Source organism: Nicotiana attenuata, unplaced genomic scaffold (assembly GCF_001879085.1).
Source record: "Nicotiana attenuata strain UT unplaced genomic scaffold, NIATTr2, whole genome shotgun sequence".
In the NCBI taxonomy this organism is placed as follows: domain Eukaryota; kingdom Viridiplantae; phylum Streptophyta; class Magnoliopsida; order Solanales; family Solanaceae; genus Nicotiana; species Nicotiana attenuata.
The window spans coordinates 367,055-388,950 of NW_017670508.1; the positions used below are offsets into that span (position 1 = coordinate 367,055).

General features: G+C 35.9%; 2 protein-coding genes across 3 annotated transcripts; one reads left to right on the top strand and one right to left on the bottom strand.

The window, feature by feature from the left end:
• Window positions 1-3,702: 3,702 nt before the first annotated feature.
• Window positions 3,703-18,169, bottom strand: LOC109240376 (F-box-like/WD repeat-containing protein TBL1XR1). Of its 2 annotated transcripts, none has more exons than XM_019407006.1 (14): window positions 17,936-18,169; window positions 12,922-13,067; window positions 12,459-12,828; window positions 12,211-12,305; window positions 12,049-12,095; window positions 11,089-11,239; window positions 10,904-10,967; window positions 8,318-8,476; window positions 8,087-8,208; window positions 7,349-7,423; window positions 6,329-6,382; window positions 6,129-6,202; window positions 4,513-4,587; window positions 3,703-4,285 (listed from the first exon to the last, which is right to left on the bottom strand). In XM_019407006.1, exons 1-14 carry the CDS (start codon window positions 17,994-17,996, stop codon window positions 4,066-4,068), a joined length of 1,713 nt encoding a protein of 570 aa, XP_019262551.1. In that variant the 5' UTR covers window positions 17,997-18,169; the 3' UTR covers window positions 3,703-4,065. The 2 variants fall into 2 exon arrangements, with proteins under 2 accessions (XP_019262551.1, XP_019262552.1); XM_019407007.1 differs by having other exon boundaries at window positions 12,459-12,836.
• A 2,922-nt stretch (window positions 18,170-21,091) lies between these two features.
• LOC109240366 lies at window positions 21,092-21,664 on the top strand. Its single transcript, XM_019406997.1, has one exon. The coding sequence runs from the start codon at window positions 21,092-21,094 to the stop codon at window positions 21,662-21,664; it is 573 nt and encodes a 190-aa protein (XP_019262542.1).
• The last annotated feature ends 232 nt before the right edge of the window (window positions 21,665-21,896 follow it).

Consider the following 21,896-nt stretch of genomic DNA (forward strand, 5'->3'; position numbering starts at 1 on the left):
TCATCAGACAACTGCTGGATACTGTTATAATTATATTTAGAAATAATCCAATGAGGATGATGAAGTTACAAAAACGGCGGAAAGTTTCAGATTTCTTGTGATCTTGCTACTGTGATAGGTGTAAATTCTACATATTTGGGAGAATCTGTATGTTTCAAACTACATAGCTCTTATAAATTTGATCCTTCATTTTGAAACTGCATATCGTTGATACCACTTTGACATTAGGAATCTTTATGATCTAATTTTTTTATCCTATACTATGGAATTGCATGATATTAATCCTTTTGAAAGTCATGAAGCTCTGTTCATTTCATGGATCTTTTTCATGTTCCACATTATTTAATGGATGTTGAACGTTCAAGTTCAACAGTTCAAGGGTATGCCTTAGTACATCTAAGAAATTATTCCACCGAATGCGGTGATACATCTAAGAAATTATTCCACCGAACGTACTCTTATTTGAATGTAAGAGTATAAACTGGACAAACTGCCCAGTCCAAGCCAAGGAACTTGTTCGGAAAAGTCATACATACCGCTACAAAAGCAAACACATTGAATAAAAAACGAAAAATCCATAAGTTACTCCCTAAACTTGTTCGGAAAAGTCATTTATAAACTTTAATTTTACGGGCGACTATTACTCACTATTCTTGTTTAAAGTGGAGCTAATACCACCTCCGAACATATTTAACCAGTTTCAGGGCCTGCGCGTGTTACATGCACCGATGTCATTTTTTCTTGTTTTCTTCTATTTTTTCACATTTTTCTTTTTTACGAAATAAATTTTTGTTTAGTTGGGTTATTGTTTGAAAGTGTCTATAAAAAATATGCTCTAAACCGTCATGTGGTGTAAAATTCCTTTTGTGATTTTATTTTTGTTTAGAAATCACAAAATTTTTATTAAAATAAAAAAAATTGCCTACTTTTGAGTAGAAATAATTTAGAACTTTTTATTAAACTACTCAAATCTTCATATTAGTAAATAACCTTTTTATAACAAGATCCAAGGTAATATATTACAAACACATGGCAACTTATAAATATGAACTAATCATTATCAATATAAATAATAATAATATTGCTATCAAATTTCGTTGTAACTTAAAGGCTTTATATCTTGTAAAAATATTGCACTATAAACAGAAAGTACGAAGAAAAAAGACGATTAACTTTTTTCATGCATGTATGTTTCTACGACCTTTATTAAAAATTGACATTAGGACATTAATTTATTGTGCTGCCCTTGTAACTGAGGGTCTCATATTCACTACCTTAACCTATGTTAAAATATAAGTTTAAAGAAAGTCAACAATTTGATAAATCAATCATAAACAAGACCAAGACGACAAAGTATCCTATAGATTCGAGACTCACCCTTGACAATATTTTTTTCTGACATTTTACTAGCTGGCCAATTGATAGTCCCAAAATTTTGATAGATAAAATGCGATACAAGAGATGTTAATTGAAGCAGTTCTTCGCCCCTTTCATGCAATTTTATGGTTATGACAAAGCAACCATCTATTTAAAATAATTAATGCGCTTATATTGATCAACCTCTTAACAAGCATTTTATCCAAAAATTGAACCACAACGCGCAGTTTCAGATCCATCTTTCATCCTTTATTAATCCATCGATTGGAACATCTTCACCCTACTCTCCAATACAAGCACCATCTCCAACTGAGGGTTCTGCTGGGACAATGTCCAAACCGTTGTTCATAGACTTCCATCTTTTGTCCTCCATTGATCCATCAATGATTGGAACATCTTCACCTGATGCTCTTCCAAATGACAAAGCAACCACCTATTTAAAATAAATGCGCTTATATTGATCAACATGTTAACAAGCATTTTATCCAAAAATTGAAACACAACGTGCAACTTCATATTCTTCTTTAATTTCAAATATCACCCCAAATCAGATACATGTTTTTGATCAACAATTGGGAGAGATAGAGTATCATTTTGGACGATTTCCTCAAGATTTTCGTCACATTGAAGATTCAAATCCTCAATTACTTACTACAAAAATTTGAATTCGAAAACCTCTAATATTTTTTCCCTTCTTTTCGGCAGTGTTATCGTGGATACCCCATTCATATATTGTAATAACAAAAACGAATTTAGGCTAAACCATTGAATGTGATAGGAAAGTGGAATAACATAACATATATTTATTTATCAATAAATGCACTAATCGGTCCGAGTAAAAAGAAAAAAACAAATGCTTCATTTCATTTTCCTCTTTGTTTATTGATGTTCTTAAATTCTTTGTTTGTTTAATTTGACCTTTTAATTTAGTTTTAAACACAAATCCTACCAAACTACCAAGGCTGCCACTATAATTGTTCGGTTTTATGGATTTCATGGCATTCTAAAACACCGAATTCATTTGTCATTAAATTTTACTATTTTCAGCTCAATCTTATTCCTGTAAGAGTTTGTTTAGTCGAAATGATCCCTTATGTTCGAGTGTAGAATTTTGATCTTTTATTGTCCTAAAAATATCATCAGGAGCACTTATTATTAGCTCTGCAAAATCTGAGGATAATCCCAGTACACACCACCACCACCACCAGTATACCAAAGGGAATTAGATTGCGACAGAAATACTAAAACTTTACGTGCTTTAGTCAGCTGGATATTACGTAGTCATTAGTAATGTGAACAATTCACAAGGCGTGGTTGGGTGCTTATTGAAAATGTCAAATGTTGCAAATTGGAAGCCACCATTTAACAGCCAGTAGTGGACATGAGAGCTCGACCTTGTTGCCCAAAATCTCTAAAGCCCCAATTGAGAAATATCGTGTCATGTGCCTATTCACCTTGTAAACAAAGATGTAGCAAAAATTAGACACGAAACTTACGTCCAAACCAACTGGAATGGCGAAACTAAGACTACAATCTCTCTGCATTTTATCAATAAATCATACCTAGTTCCTTTTCCATTTCTGGCAAATAGTCGTAATTCATTGCCATGAATTCACATTATTGGGAAAATGTGGAACTTTTGTAGATTTATCATTTATGCAATGGAACAAGACAATGCCTCATAATTTTTTCCGAATTTTTATATTCCAAACTTTTTTTATCCTTCACAACGTGATTGCATAATATTGATCCTCAATATTGAAAGTTGTAACGCTCCGCTCATTTCATGGATTTTTTCACGTTCCATATTAAAAGAAGTCGGGTACCTAACACATTTTATAAATCTCCTCCCCCCTTGCGCTGTGAGAGATGCTTTTTCAAGATACTGCCTCGTTTTTCTACTAAGTACCAAGAATACCACACAGTATATATGAATATAAGAAAATAAATTTTTTGGAATTTGACGAAACTTTTTCGTGTTTCTAGTTAAATTATTTTATTTCACATTTCTCATTAAATCAACAGCGACAGTTTGCAAAATTTGATGCTAGCAAACTTAAAAGATCCCACGAGTAGATTCTAAGTAGGGTAGTATGTACACAAACCTTACCCCTACCTTATGAAGTTAAAGAGAATATTTCCATAAACCCTCAGCTCAAAAGATCAAAACTATATATAAGATACTATTTTAAACCTATTCTATTTTTATTTATTTCATTCCCTGTTACTCAAATACCAAACCCAGTTTGGTGTACGAGTTTGTGCACTATTTTAGCCGTGTCTCATAGTCATACAGAGTTTGCAATAGAGGACGGGAAGTAGCAGTAAGAACATCAACCTGATACTAGGGGAGCAATGAAATTAAACAACTCAATGTCAGCATTTGAGCAACAAATAAATCATAACAGTGCGGTCACTGCCACTGCAGCTTCCACACTTCAACGCAGTGCAACAGTCAGTAATTACAGTTTCAGCTCTGCCAAAACCTAAACCTACGTCAGTGCCATAATACTTACCTGCACTATCTACAATGTACTCCAAATATGATTTGTTGAATATTCAGTTTGTCCTACAATTGTACATACGTCCAAGCAGATTTCTGTCACAAATTAAGGTATTACTTGTTACAAGTGCTTAAACGATCTCGTCCATCTTCAATATTATCTTTGCCTGTTTGTTCCACAACATCTATATCCGAACATCAAAGACACAGACCACATTGTCCGCGAAACAAGCTGCAACCTTGTTGCCTTCCTTGTTCCAGCAAACTTCAAAGATTCCACCATTTCCACTGTAAGTTTTTATGACCTTGGCCTCTTTCACGGACCATATGTTCAAGCATCTATCCAATGACCCGGTTGCCAAGTACTCGCTGTTTGGACTAAATGCGACAGAATAAACGGGATCCCTGGGTTTACAATGGAAAAAGCCCAATAAATACTAACAAAAATCCCAGTCACATAACAAGAACAATAGAAATATTTAAAGATGTACTATCTTTGCTTTTGACGATGATAATAACTGCTTTTGTTAAGCAGCAATGACTTCTTCTATGAGACTTTTTAGAAGGTTCAATCACCTCAACACCTTTTCTCCGAAAGACATAAAAAGCAACTGCATAATTACAGCCATTACCTATGGCCATTCAGACTGTGAAGGAGACGGCCAAGTTCTACATCCCATAGCTTCACTGTGGAGTCAAAAGAGGCACTACAGAGGAAATTAAAAGTTCAGCAAAAAGAATAGGCACATAGAATTATAATAATTAGAAGACAAAAGAATAGGCACATTGAATCAAAAAGAATTATAAGATTTGAGTACAACAAAATAAGGCATTCATTGTCTGATGCCCGGATTAACCCCTTGGAGATGAGGGATTAAAGAACATCAAGCACACTTGACAAACGTAAGTTATTTCATAGACAACGTTAAAAATGTCACTAAATGAGGACATATTGATCTTAAATTACAGGGCAGCACTTGTAAAGAAAGAATAGGAACCAATAACAGAATTCCTAATGTGCGCAGATCATGTCTTTGGAGATATTGCAGCTCTATGAAATATAAGAAGTGTAGAGAGAATTACGGGGAAGCTACCTCTCAACTTCCCCCAACTTTATTTAAAAAAATAAAATAAAAATTAGTCAATCAATCAAGTTACTTTAATCCCAAACTAGTCGGGGTTGGCTATCTGAATAATTGCCAGAAGATTCCGACCATTGGCACATTTCATTCCAATACTAAATAATTGCCTTTTAAGGAGTGGAAAAATAAGAGTAGGATTGGTCTTATTCGAAGGCTATGTCGAAGACGATAGGGTTGGTTCCAACTGTTTGGATTGCTACCTTGCCATCTTCACCATTAAAGCATTAAGAGAAATACAAGCATCAAATGGTAAAGTGATAGCGTGATACGTTATTTTGCAATGGATGAGCAAAAGCAACGTATGACAGGAGGAATGACGCTTAAAGCAATAATTGTCACTTTGTTAGTTTCTATAGATCACCAAAACCAAGTCCACATATAAAACTATCATCCCTTAGACCCACATCAATTAGATATGGAGGGTGTTTGGCTAAGCTTATAAGCTGGTCAAACTGGCTTATAAGCACCTTTTGGCTTATCTACGCGTTTGATAAATACCCAAAGTGCTTATAAGCTAAAATCAGCCATAAGTCATAAGTTGGTCAACCCCAACTTATGGGTTTTTCGCTTATAAGCACTTTTAGTTTGACCAACATTTTTACTAGTTTTTCCTCAATAATATTTTCTAGTTCACAAAATACTTTTCCCAAATTAAATTTCCTGACTTTCTCTTCATTCCATATTCGTTGTCAATTCTTTTCTTTACAAAATTTTTTCTTGATTTATAATCTTCTGGAAAAAAATTCAAGGGTATTTTAGTCATTTAAACAAAAGAATAACTTATCAACATTTTTTTATCAAACACATCAACTGCTTATTATCAGTTTCAGCACTTCTATCCAAACACATAAATGCTTATTTTAAAAATCAGTTTAGCACTTAAAATGTTTTTCAGCATTTCAAACTTATCAGCTATTTACAATCAGCTAATCCAAATGAACTCATAATAATAGAACTAGATCTGATAGAAATAAGAGCCTTGAAGTTACCACCACGTGCCATGCCATTATGGTAGAAGCAGCAGGTCATCCAACGTATGACCTGTGGCAATATGTAGGATCGTAACCTACTTTCTTACCCTCAATGTAATGGTGCATAGTATTTACCTGGCCAGCAACAACTGTTGATTTGGGTTGCTCGTACCAGGGCCAGTTGGACTCCATCGGATGGTATAGATCTCCTAAAAGATTAATACTGTAAAAACACTAATCTCTGATCTGATTAAGCGAATAAAACAAAAACAGGAAAAGAGAAACAACATATTCAAAGTTCTCAGTATATATGTATATAAACTTAAATGCTGCACCTTGGCATGTTCTTTGAAATCATGCACGCAGGCATCTTGTTTCACGCTCCATATCTGCACAAACAGATGAGAGTTATCGACCAATTTCACAGAGCATCAGTTGAAGGTGATTTTTCGAAACAACATACTTGAAATACTATCTTAAAGGAAGTGAAGCTATAAAACAACTTTCACTTTGTCTCTTCCTTGATTACCAATTATTTCTAATTAATCAGAACCTGGAGTTCTGGAATGCATTTGAACTAGAAATTTTTTTGAACTAGCTTAGGATTACTGATTTAGTATTCCAGAATCTAGGTTGAAATGGAATTTTGTTCATTAAAGCGGTTAAGCACCACACTTTCTTTCTTTTATTTCATCAGAGGTTAAGGGTGTACGACAATGTGCGGACATGTGCAAAATTTAGAGTATCCCAAGTTTTACAGAATTAATTTGTCCTAAAAAACAAATTGAGTAGTGGAGAGAAACAGGCCCAAAATGGAGCAGCCAACTAGTCTTGGTTTGAGGCGTAATTGTTGTTGTAAGAGGTTAAGGGTGATAATTAAAGCTTATTGATTATCAGGAAACAAATTTATTGACAAGTGAGGCTTGTTCAGTTGGTAAAAGCACCTCCACCCACGACCGTTAGGTCCTGGGTTCGAGTCACGCTGAAGGGGAAGTGTGGAAACACTATAGATCCTCCTAATTTGGGAGGGGTCTAAAAAATATTATCAGGTTCTTTGCAAGACCTAGTTAAGCATGCATTTGTTTGCAGATGCAAGACTTCACACAACTATTTGAATATGTTCTATCAATCAGGACCTCCCAAGAGAGAAATAACTGACAGGGGCAGAATTATCAGAAGGAAGAAGAAGGAATAGTATGTATTTGTATCAGCTAACCTGTAGTGACTAAATTCAGAATCTAGGTAACTACACGAGGGTATTAGTGCAGACAACAAAACCAGAATGTCCTAATCAGTGCTTTTCTGAAATCTGTGGAGTGGCTATTAATTTAAGGAAAGAGAGTGTTAGCAATTACCTTAGCCGTGGTGTCATCAGAGCACGATGCTAACAAGGAGCCTGAGGGGTCCCACTTGATTGCATTGACTTCACTCTGCAATCACAAAGATAAGATCTTTTAGTAATGCTCATAAAAAGAGGATACCATAATTGTACTTATTATTTATCATGCTAAAGTTTTGCATCTGAATAGGACTTATCACAAAATAGTTGGTATGATCTAGAACACAAAAGATTAGAACTACAATTTTCAACATATAGGGTGAAATTCCAAAAAGATGAAAAAGAAATGACTGTCCGAGCAATTGTCGTGCACAGTTGCACGATAATACAAATGCTTGAGAAATCATCATGCAGTCAAACCATTAGTTTTCATGGCTAGAGAAAGGGGTCAAAAGATTCTTTAGCCAATCATCTCACTGCCATATGTGTACCTACAAGTTACAACCTCACAGGCATCGAGATACAATGAATACAAGTTGTATCTTAATAATCAGGTACTCAACCAAGGCAACAGAGGTAAACATGTTTTACAATATGTTCACAATTAGACTTTCGCTTTGAAACATTTTAAGAGCATTTTATGATGTGATGAGCATAAGCCTCAAGAGAGTTAATATGTCCACCCCTGTGCCTCCCAGAGGTGCACAGTAGACCAGCTCCAATATAATATTTACAGGCAATTGGTAACCAATCAATAACCACATATGGAACAATTTTCCTACCAAAAAGAAAAAAAGGAGTACTGGAGCATCACCTGATGCCCTGAGAAAGTTTTGACAGGCCGACTCTCTCCAACTTTACAAACATAAATCATGTTATCAGTGGAGCAGGTTGCAAAGGAATTGTTGTTTCGCCAATCAACATCAAGAGTCGGAGCTGGAATATAGTTATAGATCAATATAATAAATAGGAAACAGAAGAAATCAAAGTGAGTAATGGGAAAAAAGCTTAGGAGCATAGTTAAATCAGAACAAAGGAAAAGCACCTGAATGAAATTCAAATTGCTGCTTCCATTCGCCTGACTTTACATCCCACACAATGGCAGTTTTGTCTACACTACCACTAAGGAGATAATCACCTTTCTTATTCCACTTCAACGAGAAGATTGGCCCTTTATGTTTGATTAGAGTATTTACCAGTTCCCCTGATATGAAGTGACTCGTGAGATCGATCATGAATATCAGCATATACATTTGGTGCCATAAGATACTATCATATTACAGATGCCGCAAACAATTAGCAAGGAAAGACCTAAACAGAAGTTAATTTTTTGACAAAAGAATCCAGTTTGATATCTTTTAACATGTTCTGAATGGACGGAACCATGACACACAAAGGAAAAAACAAGTCAAAGAAATTGGACCACACACCATGATTTATGCACCACCTACAACTTGTAGAAGAAAGAGATTTCTGCAAATGCTTTTTTGATCAGGCGGGCAAAGACTTAGATTAACATTTCGGATTAAGTTGCAGACCCCTTTGAAAGAGGATTAGCTTATTGTTCAGCAAACCAGTATGAATCTGCTATACTTGCCAGAGGAGATGGCCTTCAGCTCGCACTGCATGACATATATTGATACGTATATTGAAGCTGTAACTATAATAATCTCATCAGTTATTGATCTTCCAGGAAACTCATTCATTTCTTCATTTTCTTCGGCCGTTTTTGGGCTGCGCATGCAGGACGCTCAAAGATGTTGAGACAAGGAGATCTACTGTTAAGAGTCTAGGCCAATTCATCAAAGGGTGTAGCCCAGAATAAGCATAAACCCTTCACAGTTTTTCTAGTAGGAGCAGTGTTGCTCAGATCCTTCGAATTCCTTGCCAGTTGCCACACCCATGTCGATCCAAAAGACTTGGGTGTGGGTGTGGGTGTGGGTGTGGGTTTAGGATCCGCACTGGAATTGATCGTCCCAACTTTTTTGCCAAAAGTGCTTTTTTTTTTCACCAGAAGTGCTTTTGAGCAAGAAGCAGAAGCAGAAAAAAGTAGCTTCTCCCCAAAAAGCACTTTTTAAAAGCTTGGCCAAACACTAATTGGTGCTCAAAAGTGTTTTTCAAATTAATTAGTCAAACACAAACTCTTCTCACCAAAAGTACTTTTTGAAAAACACTTTAGAAGCTTGGTCACCTAAAAACGACTTCTAGATCCTAAGATTTAGGTGATGACTAATACGACTTCTAGATCCACACCCGTATCCGAGTACATATTGTGGGAGGCTTCCACAGCTTCCCTCAAGAAGCCAGTGAAGCAGTTGCCAGCAATTGCCCAAATGACTTGACATTGATAAGAATATTGGTATTTGTCAATGCCACATTAATCTCTAGTAATCTCTTTAATTTATATAAAGGTGGTGGTACCTGGATCAACTTGCGCCTACCTCGCTATTCTACTAGGTACCTGCTACCTTCTAGGGTAACTTTGCCACCAAGACTTGGGCAGAGAAGGGAGAAATCACCTCGCAATTTTGGGCCTTTGGTTGGCTGTAAACCTTGGACTTATATGACTTTCATTCCACTTTATTCACCACTTGACCACATCCCTGGATGCATTGGCAAGCTCCTGATCCAGATCATCTTTCTGGTCTTAAAAGAGGTTCACATCTCTCAAATTTGAAACTAATGTGCAGGATGCTACCTCCTAATGAGTAGCATAAGGCAGATGCTTTTTTTGAGCCTGTCCCCTACCTTAAAAACCAGACTCGGTTACCTAGTAGGAATTGAGCTTGTGATGGGAACTACGACACATCTCGCTTATGCTACCTATGCCGTTAAATCAAGGCCCTAGGGCTAAGTTACGCAGCTGCTGTAGCTAGTATCTAGCTGCAGCTATCCTTTCATTGGCCTCCAGTAACCCCCTCCTGATGCAGATCATCTTTTTGGTCTTATAGGTGATTCACAGATCTCTCAAGTATGGAAACTGATATGCAGGAGGCTACCTTCCAATGAGTAGGCATAAGTTAGGCAGCTGCTGCAACTAGTATGTTATTCAAACTACCCTTTCAAGGTAATGGATGTTTGAAACTCTATAAAGGTTGTTGGATGATAAAAGGGTTCTCTCACATGCTTGTTAGAATTGAAACCGTGATGCCTCATAGTCCTTCGGGGGGGGGGGGGAGCAGGCCTTCCTGAAAGCTGCATATTAGGATTCTGATAAGGCTTCCCTCTAGAAAGGGAAGTTGAATAAGAACAGGAGAAATGAGGGATGAACGGCATTGAAATTGAGTACGGTAGCAACGTGATTTCAAAAAGATCGATCCTTCATATGAAAATGCTACCAATTTCAGAAAGGTTACAGCCTATTAGTTTCAACTATATAAGTTATCGTGCATACTGTAGTACAGTTCGAAAAATTATGTATCTTGCGGATGCTGTGGAGCAGCACCCTCTTGGTGCTATAACAATAAACTACTTTACTTCTTCTCCAAAAAAATAAAAAGATCATACAACATAGGTTTCCCTGCCACTCAATGGTGCTCATACATTCAATATCTGCAGTACCAACTTAACTGTTGCATTTTCCGATACCCCATTGTTCAAAAACAGAAAGTGTTAAAACAAGATAGCTTACCATCTCGGTTCCAGATTCTAGCTTGACCATCATAAGAACCCGTTGCTAGTAGGTTTCCCTCGCCCTACACAAGGAAGAAATCATAAGTACAAGATTTAATAAGAATGTACATGAGCACTGGCAATTCATAAGACATGCAAAAAAAAAAAAAAAGAGAAGCCAACAATAATCTCCAAAATACTTACGTTCCACTCGAGTGTTGTGACATCCTTGCTTTTCTCGTTTGTTCGACCTTTAAAATGCTTCAATACCATCACATTTACAGGCCCATTTTGCATACGAGAATGACAAGGACCATCTCCAATTGTCCAAATTCTAGCAGTAGAATCTCCAGACCTGAGTTGAGGATTTCCTATAATTAGCAATAAGAAAAGGTAATCCTAAAAGTAACTTTATCACCGGTCTGGCCCTATAGATGTAAGCCTACCCTGTTCAAGATTTTGGTTTTTAGCATGTCACACTGTTCACGATTTTGGTTTTTAGTATGTCACACTGTTCTAGATTTAGGTGTAATACAATCTCATTTTTAAATGAATTATTTGCTTAGATGTTGATATTATTAACTGCAAATATTCAAGTCAATGCTGGCATTCCAGTGACAAATTCAATGTACAACTTAAAGCAACTCCTTCATGTAAAAAAGCACATGCAGTCAAGCAGGATTTCTTAGAAGACAAATGGTTGTCTCTGCAAATATCTTCAACCATCTTGGTATGGCACATTCCTCGTCTCTGCATTCAAGATAGCAACGATATATTAATTTCCTAATTCAACAGAAAGCCCTGCTGATCAGATAGTATCTCCTTATCCTATTAAGCTCACAGACGGTGATTACTTCTGGGGCATACATTTCTCACTTGGACGAAATCCTTTTAAGTTGTTTCTACGGTATGCCTTACCCCTAAGGTGTGGTGTTTTGCTGTTTAGACTACAAACAAGGTTACCTACTCCCCCCAAGAAGATTACATAACAATAAAGTCTAAAGCAGTCAAGGAGGGCAATAAGTTTCACCTATCTTGGAAAAGAATAATGACCATATCCAAAGGGCTAAAGCTCAACGAATAATACGAGATAGGGGTATAGAAATGAAATATCACTGGACTCCTATAGAAGAGCAGCATCAAAAGAGATATTAATGTGCTAACCCAGATGCAAGAAGTGAACCGTCTGGACTCCAGGCACATGCAAAGACCTGTGATAGGTTTGAGAACAACACAATATTGTCATGCTAATACCAACAATATTTACCAATTAAAAGATTGAGAATAATACTAATTTGAGAAGCTGTAGATTATATCTAATCATACCTCCGATGTATGGCCTTCCAAAACCAGTACATCAGAACTCGGGATTTCACATGGCAGCGAGGTAGAGCTTGTGCAAACCTCCATTGGCTCCGGATCTGTTTTGCAGCTCCAGAAAGTCAAGTGATTAAGAATTTTATCCCTTATAATGTGATTAACAAAATTCAGACCAAATGTATCAGATGCATGCATATTCCAGGATGGCTTGCAGCTGTAAAGTTCATAAAGATTAAGATATTGAGATTTAATACCTGCAGCCTTTCCATTCTCCTCATGTCTGACAACCTCTTTATCTCCATTGGCTTTCACGTCCATGAGATCTTCATGTGGTTTTTCTTTGTCCTTATTTTTCTCTCTCTCCTTATCCTTCTCAATCTTCTCTCTCTCCCGATCTCGATCTTGCTCTTTTTCCTTCAATTGTTTTTCCTTCTCCCTTTCTCTAGCAGGTTCTCGTCCATGCTCCTTCTCATGGACGTTGTTATCCTTGTCTTTTCCCCTAGGTTTATCTTGCCGAAGCTTTTCCTTTTTTTCTTTTATTATTTTTTGCAGCTCATATACATCCTTCGTGATAAGATCAATGGGTTGTAAGAACTGGAAGTCTTCATCCATATCTGTGTCATCCTGCATGCCTTATTTATTATCAGTCAGTTTGAAGTTCTCAAAAGAGCTTGGACTCGGGACTCAAATGACAAGCATCACGAATTTTGCACTTACATTGCTCAAATTTGCTTCCAATTCAAGATATTGAATTCCCTTTTGTAGAAAGGTAACCAGAGCACCAGGGGGAACTAAATTTCCATCTATTGTGCTCTTATTAATCCCCGCCTCATATCCTAAAGCAAATGCTGAATGCGTAAACCCTGTATAGCAGTCAGAAATAAGGAGATTCAACATTGATAGCAAAAACAAAGAGTGGTGACTAAGAATATGAAAACAGAAAAATTTAAGAAAATTTCAACTGAGAATGGATAAATAGACAGAACCATATAAGAGTGATCACCTAATAGACCTAAAACATAAAAGGGTTCATTTAACCAAATATGTCCATCACAGCAACAATTTTACAAGGAATGTATATTCGATTAATTTAATAAAATCACAAAAAAAATTGAAAGACAATCAAAGTCATGGAGTAATTGTCCCTAAAGGAGAAGGAAGAGAAGAGACCCAAGAAAAAGAAGGTATATCCCTAGATCAACTGACACAACACTATTTCATTAGCAACTACTTTGCTTCTACACCCAAGGAGGGTTGTTCAAAACCGAACCGTAACCATTAACCGAACCGATGACTTATTGGCTTATTGGTATCGGGTTATCGGAGTAATGGTTGGTGAATGGATTGAGATTTTATAATTAACGGCTTAACAGTTTGGGGGCGGATTACTCAATTTTCTTATCGGATAAACCGTTAACCCGTTAAGAATTTTTATATTTACATATACATATCTTTACTTATGTTCATTAACTATATGTGGAACTACCGCCTCTGAAGACTTCAAAAGGATTTATAAATAAACACACCAACTAGATGTACATGCTTGATTGTATATAAGTTTTCAATCAGTTTGACCAATTTTCAGTCTTTCCTTTTTTTGACATAAAACAGTTAGCTATGCAACCAAAAGAAATACTTATAATAAGTGCATTAGTGCAGTACAAACTACAAAGTATTGACAGATTCTATCATATAGCAACAGATGTTAACAAGACTAATGTTAACAAGACTGGTAAACTAAAGTGTAGTACATACTAACAAGGGAGTCGAGTCACTTTATCAAGTTTGGTCGTTTGGTATTCACAAGACTAGAATTGTTCAAAAAAATTTCTATTTGGTTTAGCTAATAAACCACCCAATAAGCGTTAATCCGATACCAATCCGCCTGTTGTCTTATTGGATGGCTAGCGGATTACTACACTTATAATTCGATAACCGATAAGCCGAACCGTTAAGCGTAATTATCCACCCGATAAGCACCCCTACAAGTGTGCCACTTAGTGGTCAATGAAATGTGTTAAGAAGCATGAAGTCTCACGTTCAAATCCTACCGGAGGCAAAACCACTTGATTTTCTCCCATCTATGCAGGCCTCAGTGGATAGAATTACCTAGCATCTGTACTGGTGGGAGGTAGCAGGTACCCCATGGAATTAGTCGAGGTGCTCGTTGGACCGAACACCACGATTATCCAAAAAAAACTACTTTGCTTCTAAATGAACAACATAACATGCACATGAACATGAAATACTCTATTGAGCCTAGAAAATTTACATCGAATAGAAACTGCTCTCAAAAGAACATGTCCAAATCAACCGAGAAAGATATAATCTCAATTAGCCATCTAATTTTTAACTAGTTAAGATAACCACCCTCAACTAATTGATATTATGTAGAAAACAATATGTGGTTCGGCCATAATTCACATTGGATGAAGCAGAATATTTGTGCTAGGTTAGAAATATCCTTTTCAAACACATTCGCGGTGAAAAGTCCAATCTAACGCACCCTATAAGAAACATTTGTTAATAGAAGTGTGCAAAACAATCATTAATTGAAAGCTAACATCAAACTCATTAGTTAACAACAAGTTTGCCTTTATCAGGGAACAAGATCCATTACATATCAAATCACTTGAAAGTGCCACAAAAAAGGAGGCAACCCGATGCACAAATCATGCCACATTCACAGAGGTTTCGGGAAAAGGTCGCACCCCTAGGGGTGTGACGAAAATAGCCTACCCTAATGCAAGCTTTTGAAAGTGCCACAAAATTACAAATAGTTCTATCTTGCATTTGCTTGAAGCCATATAAACATTGTCTCATTGTTCTATCTCTCCCTTTGATAACAAAAAGAAGAAATTGAGCATGCAAGCTTCCTTGAAAACTAACAACTTCTTTCTGTGAGCAAAGGAAGTCATGTTCACCTCTGGATCGAAAATGACTTCCTCATGGAAAATAGGGAAAATAGCAATTTTCGTCCTTGTGATTTGGCTAATTTCTAGTTTCGGTCACTGTGATATCCAACTAAGCAATTTTAACCTTCAATCAAATAAAGTGGGTGATTCTAGCCCAATCACTAACGAAATTTGATTGAGAAAAACGACATGTTAATACTCCAAGGGGGGGGGGGGCATTTTTAGGTATAATAGTTAAAATATTTTAAAATAACCTAATTCTATTTGAAAAGGTTAAATATCTTCCCGCATCTTCCCCAAAGGTGGCACTGAACAGAGCTACTCAATCGTCGGAATCACGAATACACATTGCCACCACATTTGGCCTTACAAACTACACCTTCATCATTTCTACTTTCGTTCTCCTTAGCCAATAACTAAACTGCCATGTACCCTCCATTTGTAGGAAACAAGTTCAGATGTGCACATATACAACACCCATCCGATAAGTCAGTGAAACAATAGAATTTCAAGAACAAAATCAGCTTGATCGAAGCCTGTATAGAAAGACTGAAATGGATAGAACCACAAGAATCCTCGCTCGAACTGAGCAAAAATTGAGAAGAGAACTCAAAATTTGACAAAATCGAAGTGAAAAAGCACTCTAATAAGAAATTAGCCATGAGTTTCCTCTTGAGGTTTCATCAAATTTACTTAAGCACTGCATATTGATTCAAGCAGAAAGAACATTTAAAGACTAAAAATTTAGAAAAGAAAAGTATCGTTTATAGGTAAATGTACGGGTTCATGGTGTTACCACGTGAATTCGCAATGACTAATGATCTAGATTCGATATTCATGTAGCTTGCCACATGAGTCGGTAATGAATAATGAACCTGAATATTATTTCTGTACAACTAAGAATGCGCTATGTACAATCAAATTGAAAACAGTAACCCCTAAGCCAAAGAGTAATATGCATAATATTCAAATCACCCTTCCTAGTAGTAGATTTTATGTTAAAGACCATTCGCTTCCGTTAGTGAGGGACTAAGGACCCGTTTGGCCATAGATTTTGCCAAAATTTATTTGGATTTTTTTGGGAAAATACATGTTTGTTCATAAATTTTATCCATATTTTGGCAAATTCCCAAAACCAAAACCCAAATCTCAAAACCAGCTCAAGAGTTGGTTTTGGCCCAAAATATTACTAATATATTTTTTAAAAATTGCCCCAAACTTTTGTATTTTATAAAAGAGCCCACCATTTATTATTTTGTAACAATGTTGCTTCGTCTTCTCGGTCATCTGATAGTGTATTATGTAGTTCATTATAAAAATAATAATTTTGCACCAAATTTATTTATGTTCAAGACTATGGTTTGCGATAATATAATGAATGTTATTGATGAAGGTAATGTCGGGTATTTGTGATATATTTCATCAAAAAAATGTTGGGTATTTGTGATAGTTTTTAGAACTTGTAGGTATAAGTCATGTTTCATGTCTTTTCAACAAAAAAAAAGTGAAATATGTTTTGAAAACTGATGTCCAAACACATTTCATCTTCAAACCTAACTTCACTCATATCATTTTCAAAACAAATTTGATAATCTATGGCTAAACGCTAGCTAAAATCACTCACTTTCTTTAACTGAAGGTTAAATGCACTAAGTCAAAAATTATAGGGAACAAAATTGGAATACACAATTATACAGGGACAAATAAGGTTATTATGACTTCCATCATGCCAATTAGGATTAGGGTAGAAGGTTAGTAGATAAACGGGAGTGTCTCCTTTCCATGTTGGTAGCATTAGTATTAATCTCTTGTTTTCATACCTTTTTTTTTTTGATTTGCACCGGGTGTCCGAGTCTCTAAGAGCTCCGACTAATCCCGGGGGTGCACAGGCCCTCGGCAAGGAGTTTCACATTTCTTTTACTATATGTTGATCCTTTCGCTTCGATTATTCTATGACCCTATCACCTTATCTAATTGCTGATACTACTTGTTGTGTTTGCTTTCTTTACTTTTACCTTGAGTCGGGGTCTATCGGAAACAGCCTCTCATCCCTCACAAGGTAGGGGTAAGGTCTTCGTACACTCTACTACTCCCAGACCCCACTTTGTGGGATTGTGGGATTATACTGGGTTTGTTGTTATTGTTCTTGTTGTTGACTTCCAAAAACACATAGGGATATATTTTTCCCTATAGCTTCTCAATAGTTATAACTAGAAAAATATAAATTACTCTAGTCCGATCCACTCCAAAAATTGTTCAAATTAACATTCCATAAGCAACACAAGATGTAAACAAGTGTTCAAGAACAAAACCAGGCAAAACATAACCTAAACTATAAACCTAGTTGAAAGTGAAGGTCAAAATCCAGAAAATAAAGATCAATTTCTCAACAAAAAAAACACACAGACAAAATTTATGAGGTAACAATGGTGGCTCAACAAAATTAGTGGCCTAAAGTCAAATATTTTTATTCATTGTTTTGTTTATAGTATTTTTACAAGAAAACATAAGTTCACAACAAAAAACTGATAGTAATATTAAATTTTATATCGGTAAGGGTAATTCAAGTTAATAAAATATTAGTCATGTATTTTTAATACATTAGTTTGGATCTTGTGGTAAAAAATATTATTCATTAACATAAAAAAATTGAGTAATTCAATTCACAGTTCTAATAAAGATTTAGTACTTTTTTGCCTACGAATTTCGATGTCAAAATAACATAAGAAAAGTATATCTTTTGGGCCCCAAAATATCGGGGTCTAAGCCAACCTTTTGAGATAGCAATTATTAGTTGAACCCTAAGAAGGACGTACCTGATTCTTGAAGGTACCGGAAAACGAGGTAGTTGAGCTCCGATGAGGTAATAGAGATCATCCTTGCGAATCTACGCCGGGAAAACAAACACCATGTGCTTTGTCTCCCGAGAGTAGTGAAAACGAAAAGAGACTCTGTGTGTGTGTGTGAGAGGGAGAGACGTTATTATAATTAGATGTGTGTTTCTGCACCAAAGGTCATCGTCATCGTTTAGAATTAGGAATCAAATGTAGATACTGAAATGACTATAATACTCTCAATGTCCAGGCCTTTTTTGGGCTATTTGGGCTGGGCAACGTTATTATAATTAGATGTGTGTTTCTGCACCAAAGGTCATCGTCATCGTTTAGAATTAGGAATCAAATGTAGATACTGAAATGACTATAATACTCTCAATGTCCAGGCCTTTTTTGGGCTATTTGGGCCGCCCAGCCCAAATAGCCCAAAATGTGTTGATACGCAGTCTCAGATTAAATTTAGGAATTTTTACCTCCTATAGCAAATGTTAACATCTTATTTATTTTAAATAAATACCATTTAAAAAAATTATATTCTATAGATACCTTTTAAGATTTATAGCAAAATATCTAATTTTGGTTAACTCCTACCCCTAAGCCACTAAATACACTATTCGATTACACTATTTTCTTTTTCTCTCTACTTTGATACATGCCATTCTCTTCCCCATTCCCTGAAAACACGATGCTCAATCTCAAAATTCCTCTCACCCACATCACCTACGTTCTCTCCGATTCCAATTTCTCCAATTCAATCGGACGTTGCTTTCTCTTAATTTTTTTAATGTATACCTGATTTGAGCAAACTTCAGACACTACTTCCACTTCCTTCTTCTTCTTCTCTTTTCTCTTATTTTCTTTCTTCTCCCTTCTTCTTTGTTGCTGTTTGAAAGCTATAGGTATGTTAATATTGGAGAAAGAAGAAACTAAGTGTTTGGATTCTGATAATGTGAATTGTGGGATTTGTTCTGAGGAATATACTGTTTTTTTCGATCGGTGCTCACAACACATGGGTTTTTGCTCGACGGTGAATTCGCCGGAAATTAGGGTTTGTTCTTGAACAAAGACGACGGAGTTTGGGGCTGAGCAACTTGATTTTTTGTTAATATATTTCAATATATTTTCAACGTATCACGCTGCATTTTCATGTATTTTATTGTATTCATTGTCTTTTTTTTATTGTAATTCAATGTATCTCGCTGTATTCCATGTATTTCATTGCATTCACTGTCTCGCTATATGCCATGAATGTATTCATATATTTTTTTTAATTAATGTAATTTATGTATTCAGATGTATTATATAATTTCTCTGAAGATTGCTATGTTTTTGGGGTATTTTTCGGTTGAGAATCTTTTTTATAACTGAAAATACAAATTTTGTATGTTATAATTGAGTTTGTTGAGTTATATTAGGAGTCTATTATGTTAATTGATTCACTTTCCGTTTAAAAACAGTGTAATCCCCTGTTTCACGCCGTGAATACAGTCGAATACATTCGAATACAATAATCTGTCCAGCTGTAATCCCATATTTCACGCTATGAATACAGTCGAATACACTCAAATACAACAACTGATTAGCTGGACTTCCCTGATTCATGCCTATTTTTGCTATTGTATTCATGAATACAGTAGCTTAAATACATCTAATACATCTTATAACAACAGAAAACGTATCTATAATCCGTAATATAGCAAATGGTATCTATAGATAGCTAATTACCACTAAAAGATAGTGCTTTATGAAAATTTCTCTTAAATTTATAGGCAAAAAAATCACAAATAGCCAGATTTACAACTAATAATAGGCACAGTTTTAAAAGTAATTAAAATTTAATATTTTTTCATTTAAAGATAAAATTTGAATAAAAATATCCTTAAAAATTCAAAAATATTATAGCATAATATGCTGGAGCTTAGAATTTTTTACATATGACATCAGGAATTTCATAATGTGCTAGAGTTCCAACATAATATGCTGGAAGTTTATATGCAGGAGCTCCATAATCCAACATATTATGCTGAAACTTTCCCTGAGCTGGAGTTCCAACATAATATATTGGAAGTTTATATGTAGCAGCTCTATTATCAAGCATATTTGCTGGAACTTTCCAATGTTTTGGTAAAATAGTGGTAGCTATTTTTTTAATGACTTTGCAAATGCTGACTATTTTTTAATTAACAGTCCTAAAATTGGCTAGCCCGCGCTATTTTTAAAAATTTATAATGTTTAATAAGAATTAGTTTTTTTTTCAAATCGTCTCGCAAAAGGAACAAAGATAATTTGGACGTTTACCAGCAAGGGTTGTGGTGGAGTGGTAAATACTCCTTCAACCTTAACCAGAGGTCTCGAGCTCGAGTCCCTAGGTATGGAGTCGCCTTTGTTAGGCAGCGCTTTATCCCCCAATGTGGGACTTCCCGTTAGAGCCCAATCTGGTAGTCCTTCTACATAACAAGCCCAATAGACAATTGTATAGGACCCGGGCCCAATTACACATTACCCATTTTATTTTATCCATTATACATTTTATTGTTGTAAATACATATACTCATCAATGGAATAAAGAATAATAGATGGTTATTTCTCTTTTACATTTCTCTCTGTCTCTCTCTTCTTCTTCTCGGCCCTTCTAGGGTTTTCTCGTTCATTCATCCTCCATAGCTCGTCTAAGCTTCATCCTAACATGGTGTCAGAGCGGGAATTCCGATTCTCCGCGTCATGACCTTCATTTCCAATGGAGATTTACTCAGAGATTCCAACAAAGTCGATTTCTGGTTAAAATCCGGGATTCCATTGGGGTTTTCATCTGTGGCCGGAAAAGCTTAGGGTTTTACTTCAAATTGTCCTCTAGTACACTCGTATTGATAAGGAGTTACAGTTCTGCGAGAAATTCAATTGAAATTTCGGATCGATTCAAGCTAGGGTTTCTGCAGTATATACAAGGCCTTACTTCTTCGAGTTTTTCAGAGGAAGGCTGGTAATATCACTCTAATCTACACACTTCAGGACTATTTTGATATATCTTAGGGTTTAAATCTTATGAGTTACCTGTTTGCATATCGTTAATTTTTAAGTTGTTCTTAGATCGCATGAATAAAGATTTCTTCTGTTAATTATCTCTAATTAGTACATACTATGGGTATTACTGGTGATAGTTCAGTTTCTACGCCTGAGGGATTTGCACCTTTTACACTCGATCCCTCTCATCCATTCTATGTCCATCCCTCTGATAGTCCTGGTAGCCAATTGGTACCTGTGCCATTTGATGGCCATGGTTTTGTGCTTTGGAGGAGTAGTATGATCGCTTCTCTTTCAGCCGAAAATAAATTAGGGCTTTTAGATGGTAGAATAAATCAACCTAGCCTTAATTCACCTTATTATTCTTACTGGGAGAGATGCAATGATATGGTGAAAGCCTGGATCACCAATTCTGTATCTCGAGATATTGCTATCGGTGTTATGTGCTTTAGAACTGCCAAAGAAGTTTGGACTGATATCAATGAGAGATTTGGACAATCCAAAGGATCCAATTATCTCCAGATTCAGAGAGAAATAAGTGGTACTGTTCAGGGATCTTCAGACATTGCCACATACTTCACCAAACTTAAAAACCTTTGGGATGAGTTGAACTCCTCCTATGTAGGGCCTATATGTTCTTGTGAAGCCCTGCCCAAATTCATAGAAGATCAAGAGCTTTCCAGTTCTTAAATGGGCTCAATAACTCCTACCCAACTGTGAAAAGTGCAATAATGATCATGAATCCCCTGCCACCTATTAGCAAGGCTTACTCTCTCCTACAATAGGATGAAAGTCAAAGGAAAAACTCCAATCTACTACTCCAAACTTCTCAACTGATTCTTCTTCTTTCTCTGTTTCTTCAACTCCTCACACTACAAAATAAACTTTCTATACTACGAAGTACGAACTTTACGTACTACCT